General features: G+C 28.8%; 1 protein-coding gene across 3 annotated transcripts; it reads right to left on the minus strand.

Moving 5' to 3' along the window:
- Positions 1 to 1,157: 1,157 nt before the first annotated feature.
- Positions 1,158 to 12,266, minus strand: LOC114288662 (basic helix-loop-helix (bHLH) DNA-binding superfamily protein). Of its 3 annotated transcripts, none has more exons than XM_082922254.1 (7): positions 11,581 to 12,266; positions 10,138 to 10,834; positions 9,234 to 9,359; positions 8,703 to 8,768; positions 8,513 to 8,578; positions 2,344 to 2,403; positions 1,158 to 1,620 (listed from the first exon to the last, which is right to left on the minus strand). In XM_082922254.1, exons 1-7 carry the CDS (start codon positions 11,607 to 11,609, stop codon positions 1,471 to 1,473), a joined length of 1,194 nt encoding a protein of 397 aa, XP_082778380.1. In that variant the 5' UTR covers positions 11,610 to 12,266; the 3' UTR covers positions 1,158 to 1,470. The 3 variants fall into 3 exon arrangements, with proteins under 3 accessions (XP_082778380.1, XP_082778378.1, XP_082778379.1); XM_082922252.1 differs by having other exon boundaries at positions 11,238 to 12,185; XM_082922253.1 differs by lacking the exon at positions 11,581 to 12,266 and adding an exon at positions 10,957 to 11,083.
- Between the last annotated feature and the right edge of the window lie 1,292 nt (positions 12,267 to 13,558).

A 13,558-nucleotide genomic window follows, 5' to 3' on the forward strand; every position in this document is an offset into this window, starting at 1 on the left:
GATTAGATGAATTATGTATTTGTTGAATGTTCAAGATTCAGATACTTTGTTGGTATGAATGATTCTTTTTAATTACAGATTATATTGAATGGATTGGATGAAATATTTGTCTTCAATTACAGGTTTATTTTGTTGGATGTTGGTGACCAAATTGTGGTTTTGCCAACCAAAATGTTGGTAGGCAAAAGGGTACATTTGGCGACTAAATAATTAGTCGGTAAAATTATTAATTTTGGCAACCAAAGAGTTTGGTCGCAAATAGGTCTATTGCTGACTAAACTTTTAGTCACGCAAACATTACTTTTGGCGACTAACATATTTGGTCGTGGAATGTGACATTTGGTGACTAATCTATTGGTCGTGAATTGTGACTTTTGGCGACTAACATGTTTGGTCGTGAAATGTGATAATTGACGACTAACATGTTTGGTCGTGAAATGTGACAATTGGCGACTAACATGTTTGGTCGGTAATATGTCACTTTCGCGACTAAAGTATTTTAGCGACTAAATGGATTAGTCGCAGTAATGATATATTTAGCGACCAAGAATTTAGTCAGTAAATCTAACTTTTTCCCGACTAAAAAAAGTTTTGGTCGTTAATTACTTTTGTCGACCCTCAATTGGGGACCAAAGTGGCAATTAAAAAAATTAATCGCGGATAACTTTTGCTAACTAAAAATAGACTTTTGCTGACCAAATTTTTAGTCTGTAAAAGTGCAATTTCCTATAGTGAGACCTACAATATGAACAAATTAACTCATGAAGTAGAGCCCGAAATGAACAGTCCAATCCTCTTTTAAAAACTAGAGACAAGTTGAATGGTTATTGATACAATACTTACGAGTAAAAGCCATTGTCACTGGGACTGGCACAAGATCAACTAAGCATACAAGCTCCCAAACAGAAATAGTGGTTAAAAAATCAAATAACTGGGTGCCATGCCTCCTTTCTTGGGGATTTTTTTTTTTTTTTTTTTTTTGTTGAAAAATAAAAATAAAAACAACTATATGTTTTCTTACATCTATTCGTGTCACTATCTAAACTAATTTTTCTAAACTATACGTTTGAAACTTAAATTATAATTTGCTAAAAAAAGGGTTGACATGTACGCTAATAGCAAAATACACGTAAAAATGCTAGCTAAAATAAAATTAATTTTAACTAACACAGAATTAGATTGTCTATAGAACTATCAATAGAATCAGTGTACATAAACAACAAGAAAGATGGTCCTCAAACACAGAATTGATCATACATAAATCATCAATGGATCAAACTTGGTCCATCCTGGGATCTTGGTTTTACAGGATGACCAAATTTGCTCCAATGAAACGAAGGAAGCGATGATGAACGATGAATTCTCAAGGTTCCTAGCTAGCCAAACACCGGCTAAAAAGATTCAGCACTGTTTTATCTTGCCCTAATTTCAATCATATATATGTCTTCGGCATGCACAAACATGCGTTCATCAAATGCCTGTGCTAAAGTTAGCAGGTGGCCAAACTCCACCACCTCCGTCAGTCACGTATGACAAGCATGACAAGGGCAGGAGACAAAGCCCTCGACTTCTGAGATCTCTCTTTGGCTCTTCGTTTTCATCCTCTGCTGAACCTTGACCCTGAGATCATTAGTGTATCATCATTAAAACATCGTGTTGAAAAGTTAAAAAAATGACTTTTACTGGCCATATTTAAAAATGTCACTAATAAATATATTTTTAGGGACAAAATAATTTCGCGTCCAAAAAATCTACTTTCTAAGACAAAAATTTTTATTGTAAAAGAATAGTAATTCATTACTAAATGTCTAATTTTGTCACTAAAAATACAACTATAATACTTTTTGACAATTAAAATATTTTGTCTCTAAATTTTGTGTGAACAAAATTAGAGTCTAGTTAACCGGTGTGAATAATAGATGATGGGTGGAAAGTGAAAATAAATGTAATTAATTTTAGGGAGAAATACACTTCAGTGATATGTTCATAAAAACAAAAATTACAGATTAATGAAAATGGTTATAAATTTAATTATTACAGTGTATAAGATTTACCATTGAATTGAAATTTTTTTTTTTTGAAAAATTGCATTGAATTGTGATTTCCCCTGAATTTTTCATGCTGCTGTCTACAAGATTGGTTTTGTTGGTCTATTGGCTCTATTGATGGAGCTGGTTGATGATTTCCATACCAAATTAACTCTTTTTTTTTTTTTTTTTTTTTTTTTTACCACCAATGCATTCAAGAAAAAAACTCTCTTTCTCTCTCTTGAATGCCTGACATGTGACATGTATAATGTGTATTGAGAGAGAGAGAGAGAGAGAGTAATCAGTGTTTGCGTACCCCTCGGATTGTTCTACTGGTCTTGTTGCGGGATGACTTCATGTAAGGGACGCTTAGTGTCTGCCAAAAACAAATTCAAAACTCAACAGTAAAAAAAAACAGATTATAAGTATGAGTATTTGAATAATTATTGGGATATTGTGACCATTTTTTAAAAAAAAAAATCATATTAGCATGCAATAGTTTTGACATGAGCTTGAAGGAAAGAAAATTTTGTTGACAAAGCTAGCTAACTGCTATAAAATGTTTAGCTTGCTTTCTGTATATGGGCTCACATTAATCACTGTGTTTTTGGTTCGTGAAAAATGGGTTGAATATATAGCTTACAATGAACATGTGGTTAAATTGAACCCATTATAACAAGTATGATCCATATTAGTTATTGGGTTATTGTGTATCTGTTATGTGAATACTATTTTCAAATGTGGTGGGATAAGTGTAGGTTAGTTTTAATTAAATAAGAATTTTTAATTTAATAAAATTTTGTTTGATTCGTGATTTTAGGTAGTGATTTGAAAGAAAAAGAAAAATGGTGTGTAAAATATAGATAAAATGCATTTTACCTATATTTTTTATTTTTCTTTATCTTTTTAAATCCCTATTCAAATTCATAAGACAAACACATCGTTACAGTCTGAAATGGAAAAGACTTACAAATTTTGGGAGAATTTCAGATCAGTGTAAAACTTGAAAAATAATTACAAATTAATAATAAATTTTATCAATATTAATAACTAAAATTATAAACTTTTTAATATACATATATGTAATAATTTTCCCAACTTCCCACTGTTAAGTAATTTTCTTATTTTTTTATTTTTTGTTTCCTCTCCATAAACCAAAAGAGTTTGCTCAAAAAGAGAGGAATAAAGAAAAATAATAATTTCCCCAACACCTCTCTTAAATATTGTAATTGTTGTGTTCTAGCTCTTTGTAAGATTTGTGTATAACCATTGCCATATAGAACAAATGCATGACTGGGGCTGTTATTATAAGAATGAAAAAAAAAACAAAAAGCCTATGATCATGCATGGCCTTTAAAGTGAACTCGGTTTTCTTTTGCAAACCACAAAAGCCTATGATCATGCTCTCAGTATGATTTAGGACCTTGTGTACATCATGAGACTTTTTAGCCAATAAGATAATATGTTAGGTCTAAAACATAATTATTTTATTTTTTCTCTTATAAAAATTAAAAAAATTTATCTCAAACGAGACTTTTTAGCCTCAGGCAGTCTCGTTTGGGAATAAGTTTTTTTAGTATGACTTTTTGGCTAAAATATGATGTAAAAAAAAATAGTATGTTTGTTATGACTTTTTAGTTTTTTACGAAAAGATGTGCAAAAAGTAAAAAAAAAAAGAAATCTTTGATTTTTTGGCATAGGTTATTGACTTTTTAGTTTTTTTACTGATATTTTGACTTTTTGACTAAAAAAATCACTTGTCAAAAATAGTCAAAAAAGTTAAAAAGTCAACATATATCCCAAACGAAGGCTTGCTCTATTATGGTTTCACACCAACCCCCCATTTATTCAGGCCTGGTTAGGCAACAGGCCGGTTTAGTTAAAAAGTCAAAAAATTACTAAAAAAATCAAAAAACCAACAACCCATACCAAAAAGTTAAAAATTCTCTTTTCTCTCTACTTTTTATACTTTTTTTTCGTAGAAAGTCAAAAAGTCATCCTAAACATTCTAATTTTTTTTACCTCATATTTTAGCCAAATAGCTAAAAAGTTACTAAATTAACATGTTCTCAAACGAGGCATAAAATAGTCATAAAAAAATAAAATAGACTAAAAAATTAATAAGATAAACTGTCACATCCATATTATAATCATTTTATTTTTCTCTCACAAAAGTTAAAAAAAATCAAAAAACTCAACCCAAACGAAACTTTTTAACCCCAAACAAAAAAAAGTCAAAAACTCAAAAAGCCAACTCACTTTCCAAACGAAGCCTAATTAAGAATAATCTAAGAAAAATGTTATTAAAAAAAAATCAAATATATTTTTACCATGTTTCTTACCTTAGACACAAAGGTAGGTCTCATAGTTTTTAATTGAAAAAAAAAAAAAAAAATCAATAATGTGGATATGGGTTATACGTGTAATAAATGAAAACTATACACACAATTGTCATTTATTGGGATCCAAATTTAATGAGAATTTTAAAAAAATTTAATTTCATTTATGTAAAACATCACTTATAATCGAATCATTAAATTGTTGAGCCAACCTAATTAACTATCCACCATAATAATTAAAGGATCCCAACCCGTAATTTTATTCACTGTGTTTGATTTCAATTTTTTAAATTTAATTATTTGAAAATTAATTTTTTTATTTTTTGTATTTTTTTGTTTTTATGTTTTTAAAATTTTAAGAATCTTTTTTTAGATATACCTTACTTAGATGTATCTAAAAAGTAAAATATTTGTGAAAAAATATTTTAAAAAATTAATAAATACACAAAAATATGAAAAATGTACTGAATTTTTATTTTTTTTATATTTTTGGTATTTAGTAAATTTTTTAAAGATATTTTTTTACAAATATTATACTTTTTAAGTATATTTATGTTAGGTGTGTCTAAATTTTTTTAAAAAAATACTTAAAATATTTTTAAAAATTCAGTGAAGACAAAAAAATACGAAAAACAAAAAAATAAAATTTTTTGAAAATCAAAACCAAACCGAATGATTATTATTATTTTTGTTAATTGATAAGATAATAATAACAAATATAAAAAATATTTACATTATCAAAGCGGCAATTAGATCACAATAGTTATAAAATAAAATAAAAAAAAAGTCAACAAAGATTGCCAGGCTAACAACCAATAAATCAACTACTCCAAGCCCAAGCCCAACATAATAACTACTAAAGTCTCATTTGAGAATAAGTTATTTTAATTATTTTTTAATTTTTTATAAAAAGATATACAAAAAAATAAATAGAATGATATAATAATTTATAATAATTTTTTAACCTTTTAAATAAAACTTGTAGTTACCAAAGGAGGCCTAATTACATAAAACTCCCATTATAATCCACAATAGTTAAAAAATTAACAAAGTCCAATGATTAACAAACCTAAAAAGTCAATAAAGCTGAACAATTAATAAACCAATTAGTTTAAATCCAAGCCCAATCCAACTAACTTAAATAAATTATCATAAATGATATCAAACTCTTTTTAAGATAATTAAATCTGAAATTTTACATTATAAAAGCTGTTACGTCAAATGTCCTGGTTGTCTCCTAATCCTAAACTTTCCTGCTTAAAAAATATAGAATAAAGTGAAATGAGTTGAAAAATGGAGACTGGATAAAACCATTACAAAGTTTTAAAAAAATAGTAATAATAAAATTAAAAAAATAGTTAAAGTATAAATATAGGGGTGTTTGAGAAGATGGATAGACTAAAATAGTTAATTTACTAATGCATAAAATAAATAAAAATAATTAATAAAATAAAATGTCATATATATAATTTATAATTATTTTACATTTTTTCTCACAACCACGAAATCAACTTAAAAAAATAAAATTAATCAAAATTTTAAACATAATTATTTTAATCAAATTAAAATAATTAAAAAATTAAATAAATAACTAAAATAGTCAACTTCTTAGTTAGGTCTCTCGATTTGCCAAGTGAAAGAATCCAAAAAAGAAGTGCGTGCTTTCCAGCAAACCCTACCACATCATCGATCATAAATTCACATCCTTATACAGGCACACAATATATATATATATATATATATCTTCCTTTTTTCTTTTTCTTTTTTTAAATGTACAGAATCTCTGCTAGTTATTCAATTTTAAAAATTAAATTTTGAATTTTAAATTAGTATTTTTTATTTGTAGTAAATTTTTTAATGGCTTGGTCAATTTTTTATTTTTATGTTTCAGATACATCTAATATAGATGTACTTAAAAATATATTTGTGAAGAAATTTTTAAAAATTTAATTAAAAAAATACAAAAAATGTATTGAATTTATATTAAAAAAATAAAAATAACCGAAATATTAAAAATAAAAAATACAACTTGAAAACTGAATAACCAAATTGAGTCAATCTTATCATACATAATTTTTTTTATACAAATGAATTTTGTTTTATAAACTCTCCCTTCTTCTTCTTCTTCTTCTTCTTCTTTGTTTTTTTTTTTTTTCCCTTCTAATTTATGGGACTCGCAGTGATAAAAATTTTAGTATTTAAATGGAATCATAAATTAAATAATATTAATTTTTATATAGTAGGTTTTGATTAAATTTCTATACAGTGAGAATTCATGTTCACATTTACAATAAATTTGAATTATTTACATTTTTGTACTAATTATGGATTACTAAATTTATTGATATATTTATTTGTATATTGCTATCAATCGCTCATTAATATATGTTAAGAACCAAATAATATTTTAAAAAAAATAGAATTTGAATACATATTTTAGCTTTCTTCATGTGTATATACATACATATAAGTAATTTTTTGGATAAATTATCAATAGGTCCTAATAGTTAGACTTAATTTTCATCAAGTCTTATTAAAAATAAGTCCTAATAAAATCATCGCTAAAAATAATTTTTTATGGCAATTTTTTTTACATATGTCGTTAAAAATTGACAATTATGATTTTTATAAATTGCTGCTAAAACTTACAGCTAGTGACTTTTTTTGTGACTATTTTTTTAACCTATTGCTAAAACTTATAATTAATGACATTTTTTGTGACACAATTTTTAAATTATTGCTACAAATTAACAATTTGTGAACTTTTTTAATAGTGTTTTATGAAAAATGTCATTAATTATCATAGGACATATTGGACAATAAGTCCATCTATTAGGATTTACAAGTAAATTTCCTTAATTTTTTTTACGTGTGCAGAGTTAGACACCATAAATAAACAATTTATTAGGAGTTGTTTGATAACTTGATTCAGAACTTAAAACTAAGTGGTAATCAATTAAGTCCGTTTGATAATCACAATTAATATCATTTAAAAATTTAAGCGTCTCTTAAAATGTAGGATAAAACTTAAGAAAATTTTAAATCATAATAAACTTATTTAATTCTTACTAAATTTATAAATAATAGACAGAATCGTCAATATGCAATATTATAAACTCATCACCATCATGCCCCCACCACAACCACTAACACCATCGCTATCACCATCGCTACAGCTACCGTTACCGCTACCGCTATTCCTGTCATTATTGCTACACTATCACCACCACCACCATCGTGTCACCACAACCATCACCATTATGCTACCATCACTACTACTACCACTACCATCATTACCATTATCACGACCACCACTACTACCACCACTACTACCACCGCATTCATTGCCATTGTTATTATTATCATAAATACTACTATCATTTTACTACTGCTATCATCGTCGCCACCATCAATACTACCGCTACTACCACCATCATCATGCCACCCCACTACTACTACCATCACTACCACCACCAGCACCACCGCCACCACCGTCACCACTAATATAAAAATTGAAATATACAATTTGAAAATAATTACTTTCAAATTTGATTTTATACATATCAAATAATTTATTTTTAGTTCAGTACTTAAATTTTTATCAAACAGTTTTTTAGTTTAAAAAATTCAGGATTCATCTTTCAATACTTAATATTCAGTTTTTAGTCTTTGGTTCTATCAAATGCCACTTAATTTATTAACTTATTTAAATTATATCACCTCTCTATTTTTCTGTATATCTTTTTAACATAAATTAAAAAAAAAATCAACTTATAAATCATATTCAAAAGAATCCATAATCTTCTGAGAGTAAGACTTGCCAGTGAAAGAGCCACATTTGATAAGGAGTAATATTAAGGATTATAAAAAAAAATATCATGAAATACATTATAAAAAATTTTCATCATTTGATTAATGTGTGATGTTTTATTATATGTATAATTTAAATGTGAAAAATCTTTCATAATCATTTTTATGACACTTTTTTTATAATGCCTAACATTACTCTTTGATGAGACAGCTCTCATGTTAAATTCTTTTTTTCCTGTGATGAGATTCTATGTACTAAAAATTTTCATATATTTAGTCTTGTTTTATATGCGAGAGATAATACCAAGAAGAATGTTTCTTGGGAAGTGAAAATACCTCGACCTGGTTTTGAAGGAATTTGATATACCCAATAGCCTCCATTAGTACTGATGCTGTGTCTGTCTGCCATATTCTCCCACCCACATGAAAAACATATATTTTTACTAAAAATAAAATACTATTTTTAATTGAAAACTCCACGCTGATCACTTCATTCATTCAAGTATATGAGCTTCAAAAACACTACCTTCCCAAAAGGAGCCACCAACTGTTGAAGAGCTGCAATTCTATCCCCTAATTTCTCTTTTCTAACCTGGGTCAATTCAACACAACAACCATACATGAATTAATCGATGAACTAAGATTTTCAGACTCTGAAAATTTTCTGCCTACATAAATTTATTTACAACAAATAGCAGCAATAATACATCCTTTAATTTTAGAGCTTTAATTCAGTTCTAATAATGTAATAAGAAATAAAAAAAAAAATCAAAACATCATATCACAGTTGGACTCACTCTTATTAAAACTCATTAGAACACCTTTATTACAGCCCCCAATTATTTTTGAGTAAATAATGTTTCTAACAAGGTTAAGACAACTTCTTTTGTATTTGTATTTGTATTTTGTGCAGTATTATGAGTGCGGTTCATATTTTGGCTAATATCAGACAGTATTAATTGATATATTAGTGAATAAATATTGACATTGAAAATCACAATATGTATTGGATAATATTTAAAATCCTAACTTTGAGACTGATTCTTGCTTCGCTCACCTTAAAGGGTGGGCAGGAAGAGCGTGAATCGGATCGTGATTTCTTTTGTGCTGCCGGAGGCCCCTTTGGCTCCAAATGACTGCTGGGTCTCTTAGTTTCTGTGATTCCACTAGTGAAGGGTGATATCTTCAAAATGCAAAGAGTAAAGATCAGCTGAATAAATGTGGAAATCTCACCATTAATCTTTTTCAAAAAAGAAAGCTGAATTTCTGAGAAAAAAAAAATGCATATAATGTATAAAGCTGAAAGTACCCCTTATAAACCAATAAAGAGAAGGCTTTTTCCTTTTAATGGTTCTTTTTTCTTTTTTTCCTTTCTTTTTTTGTTATAAAAAAAAAAAAAAAAAAAAAAAAGGAAGAGAAAATTAAAAGTGTTGTGGCTTTTCTTTGTTCTCCAAATGCATAACCATGGAAATCCACACACACACACACACACACACACAACATTTTGATAAAACTCATTGTTTCTCTTATTTTCTTAAGAATTATTCCAAATAATAATAATATGGTTGTATTCAATTCAATACATGTATCAACATCCCTAGGAATTTAAATTGCAATATTTCAGATATTAAAAGGTTAAAATGTTCATGGAGAAGAGGTCTCTAAGTGAATTCAAATTTTTTTTTTAATTTTTTGGTCGGCAAAATGATAATTTTATTAACTTCGAAACAATGAAATACACGAAGATAATAAGGATTGAGGAAACAATTTCATCAAAGAAAATAAGAATTAAGAAAAAATCTTCATCAAAATCTCAGAAAAATTATCATATAATATGGTTTTAGTAAATACACCAAAGTACAACTACCTTAACTAGAACTACTACTACTAGTAATTTTAGTACCAAGCTACTTGAAAACAGAATGGAGAAAAGAAAGAAAGAAGAAGAAGAGAATACCCACTTTACTAGTAGGGCTATTTGATGGCCTGTTGTGACTTGATTGTTGATGCATATGACCAACACCATAAGAAAGGCTGTCTTTGTAAAGTCCAAGATTATCATGAGAAACCTGATTTAAACACCCTGAAAATCTACCAGAAGTGAAAAGATCCAAAGCCTGCATGTTCATGTCCATTGAGCTTGAAATCGCCGAAGACGATTGATTCAAGTTGGAAATATTTATGGTGGGAAAAATCTGGCTGAAGTTCCCTCTACTAGGTGGTGCTACAGTAGCTCCACCGCCACCACCGGAGTAGAATTTTCCGGCTGGAAGTTGAATCCCATTGATCTGACACCCTGAAAAGTTTCTGAGCAAGAGCTTCTCACTCAGATCATTCAAATCTCTCTGCTCATTTTTCGCGTAGCTTGTCGCCTGTTGTTGTAAGTGAAAATCTTCTATGCTTGATGATGATGTGGTGTTGCTGTGTATCATTTCAGTAAATTTTGGATAATGATCTTCTGGGAGGTCTCCTTTTCTTGCAAGGTGCAAGTCATGGGAAGTGGATTGAGTGGTGGTGAAGTTCCCATTAGCCCATTGAAAACCCAAGTCTTGAATCACGGAACTGTTTAGAGAAGGGACTAGATAGTCATTTTGCTGCCTTGAATCCCTTGAGTTTGTGCTTATTCCATTACTGTTTGGACTGAAGTTACTAGGATTGCTGCAAAATCAGTTAAGATGATAGATCAGAAAGAAACTACAGAAACCCTAGTTTAATAGATAATAAAATTTTTCTACTAATTAAATCAACTCAATCCAAGCCAAATTATCACAACCACATACTCTAGTCTTGGTAAATAACCAATAAGAAGCAACAAGAAAAGCATATTCTAGTTGGAGGCACTTTTGATTGATGTACATCAAATCATCAAGGAAGAGTAAAAAAGAGATTCCAAGTTCTAAAGATTAATCATAATAATGATTTTTTGCAACAAGTAGCCAAAATAAAATCATTGTTATTGACAAATCCAAAAACTAAAGCAAGCCCAGTTGTAGGCAAAAAGCATATGAGAGAGAGAGAGAGAGAGGGACGCAGGGAGAGAGAGAGAGAGAAGTGAACTCACAGAATTGGAGTCCAAGCATGAGTGGTGGTTCCAAGACCATAGCAAGAAGGGGAAGCTAAAGGAGGAGAAGAGCCAATAAGCTGATCTTGAAGCTGATGGTGTTGGTGTTGGTGTTGGTGTTGTTGTTGTTGTTGGTGGTGGTGGTGATGGAGATTTGTAGATTCCATAATGAGATGATATATGATAGTATATAATTTTTAAAAAGGGCTTGAAAATCCCAAGATGAGTAAGTAATTAAGAGAATTAAACTAGCAAAGAAAGCTTCAGACCCAGGAATCTCTCTCTCTCTTCTCTCTCTCTCTCACTCTTGAAAGAAAAGAGTCCTCAGGTGACACCCACATACCTTGTTTGCTTTTCATACCCACTTTTCATAGTTTGCTCTTTACTCTTTCAAAGTCTCGTCTCAAAGCAGCCTTGAAAAGAAAGAAAGAGAGCTTCAATAATCCTTCTTCAGAGACCCCCCCCCCCCTCTCTCTCTCTCTCTCTCTCTCTCTCTCTAACTTTATTTTTTTAAATCTTTTTCAGTCAAACTTTTTTCACCTTCACAATATAAGATTGAATATCATCTCTTTCTCTCTCTCTCCCACTCACTCATCTCAATTGTTTTTCATTTTTTTGTTTTTCTCTCTCTCCTCTCTCACTGAGCTATGCTTTTCGCACTCTCTGCAATTACAGGGAGATGATTATAGTCCCCCTACGCCATGATTAAAATCTCTGCCTTCGATCCCAAGGCTTTTAACAGAACTCTGAGAAGAGAAATGATAACAGTCATGCTCTCTCTCTCTCTCTCTCTCTCTCTCTCTCATACCCACATGTTATGTTATGTAATGTAATGTTATTTGAGGCTTTTCTTTATATCGTATTCGGTTGGTACCATTGTAGAAACAGTACAGAGGAGTGCTAAACGATACCTATCTATCTTGTTCTTGCTATTTCTCCTCGTCCTCCTTCAAATTCTTGTGGTCCTCCTCTCAATTATAAAAAGGAGGTGTCCAATACAAAATCTGAATTGGTGAGCACTTTTCGCCCGTGAAATTTATTACGGGTTTTATTTTGATAAGTTAAATTATTTATTTTGTCAAATATTTTATATATTTTGTTCCCATATTTTTCAACAAAATAAAATAGAAAAATATATATTTTTTATGACAAACATAATAATTAAACTAGTTATAATTTTTGGATCGGTTTAATTTTTTTTAAATAAAATACACAAAATATCTTATAAAATGAATAATTTAAATTATCGAAACAGGACCTATGGTGAGCCCTATGGACTGAAAGCACCCTCCAGTCCAGATTTTGGATTGGAGTGATCCTCCTTATAAAAATCTCTTCATTTTTATTTCTAAAATTTACATCAGCGGTTCTTACATTTTACTTTTTGTGTGATTTTGGTCCCTCTACTTTCAATTGGCATAATTTTAACCCTTAATTTTAATGGTGAATTACGCTAACGGTCTCTATAGTTTGGGACTTGTGTCATTTTGGTCCCTGACTTTTCAATTGTGACACATTTGACTCTAAATTTTGAATATTGTTCTAAATAAGGACAATCGATGATACCATTGGATTTTTCAAGGGCAAAAATGTCAATTTGATAAAATATAAACTAATTTAACAGAAATAAATTTCAAAAAAATATTTTTGAATTTTTAAAAATCATTTATATCTATTAAAGATAAAATTATGTAAAATTGATAAATATTTTAGACATTTATTTATTTATTTTTACTAAATTAATTTTTATTACGTGTTTGGATGATAATCATGTAATGGTGGTTGTTTTTGTTTTCATTAAATTAGTTTTTATTTTTCTAAAAGTCAAACATGACAATAACTTTGATATCATTATTAAACCAATCCATTAAATCGAAAAATTCAAAACTAAAAATATTTCATATATTAAATATATCGATTACCTATTACATGATCATCATCCAAACATATAATAAAAATTAATTTGGTAAAATAAATAAATAAATAAATAAATGTTTAAATGATTTATCAATTTTGCATAATTTTATCTTTGGTGGGTAGAAATAATTTTTAAAAAAATTTGACATTTATTTTTGTCAATTTAGTTTATATTTATCAAATTGACGATTTTTCACTTGAAATTAAGCAATGGTATCTTCAATTGTCCTTATTTAGAACAAGATTCAAAATTTAGGGTCAAATGTGTCACAATTAAAAAGTCAAGGATCAAAGTGACACGAGTCTCAAGCTATAGGGATTGTTAGTGTAATTCGTCCTAATTTTAAATTTTGTGTCAATTTAGTCCAATTAATAATGTCATTAGGCTCAGCTTGGTTAGATAG

The sequence above is a fragment of the Camellia sinensis genome, chromosome 3 (assembly GCF_055761805.1).
Source record: "Camellia sinensis isolate YWXY chromosome 3, ASM5576180v1, whole genome shotgun sequence".
NCBI classification, from domain to species: domain Eukaryota; kingdom Viridiplantae; phylum Streptophyta; class Magnoliopsida; order Ericales; family Theaceae; genus Camellia; species Camellia sinensis.

Excerpts from the sequence above, each read along its gene's own strand:
- LOC114288662 (XM_082922252.1), bottom strand. The coding sequence starts at position 11,404 with ATGGAATCTACAAATCTCCATCACCACCACCACCAACAACAACAACAA. Across the intron at positions 9,360-10,137 it reads CAAATAGCCCTACTAGTAAA|ATATCACCCTTCACTAGTGG; the intron begins GTGGGTATTCTC and ends TGCATTTTGAAG. Across the intron at positions 8,579-8,702 it reads TGGTGGCTCCTTTTGGGAAG|ACAGACACAGCATCAGTACT; the intron begins GTAGTGTTTTTG and ends AGAATATGGCAG.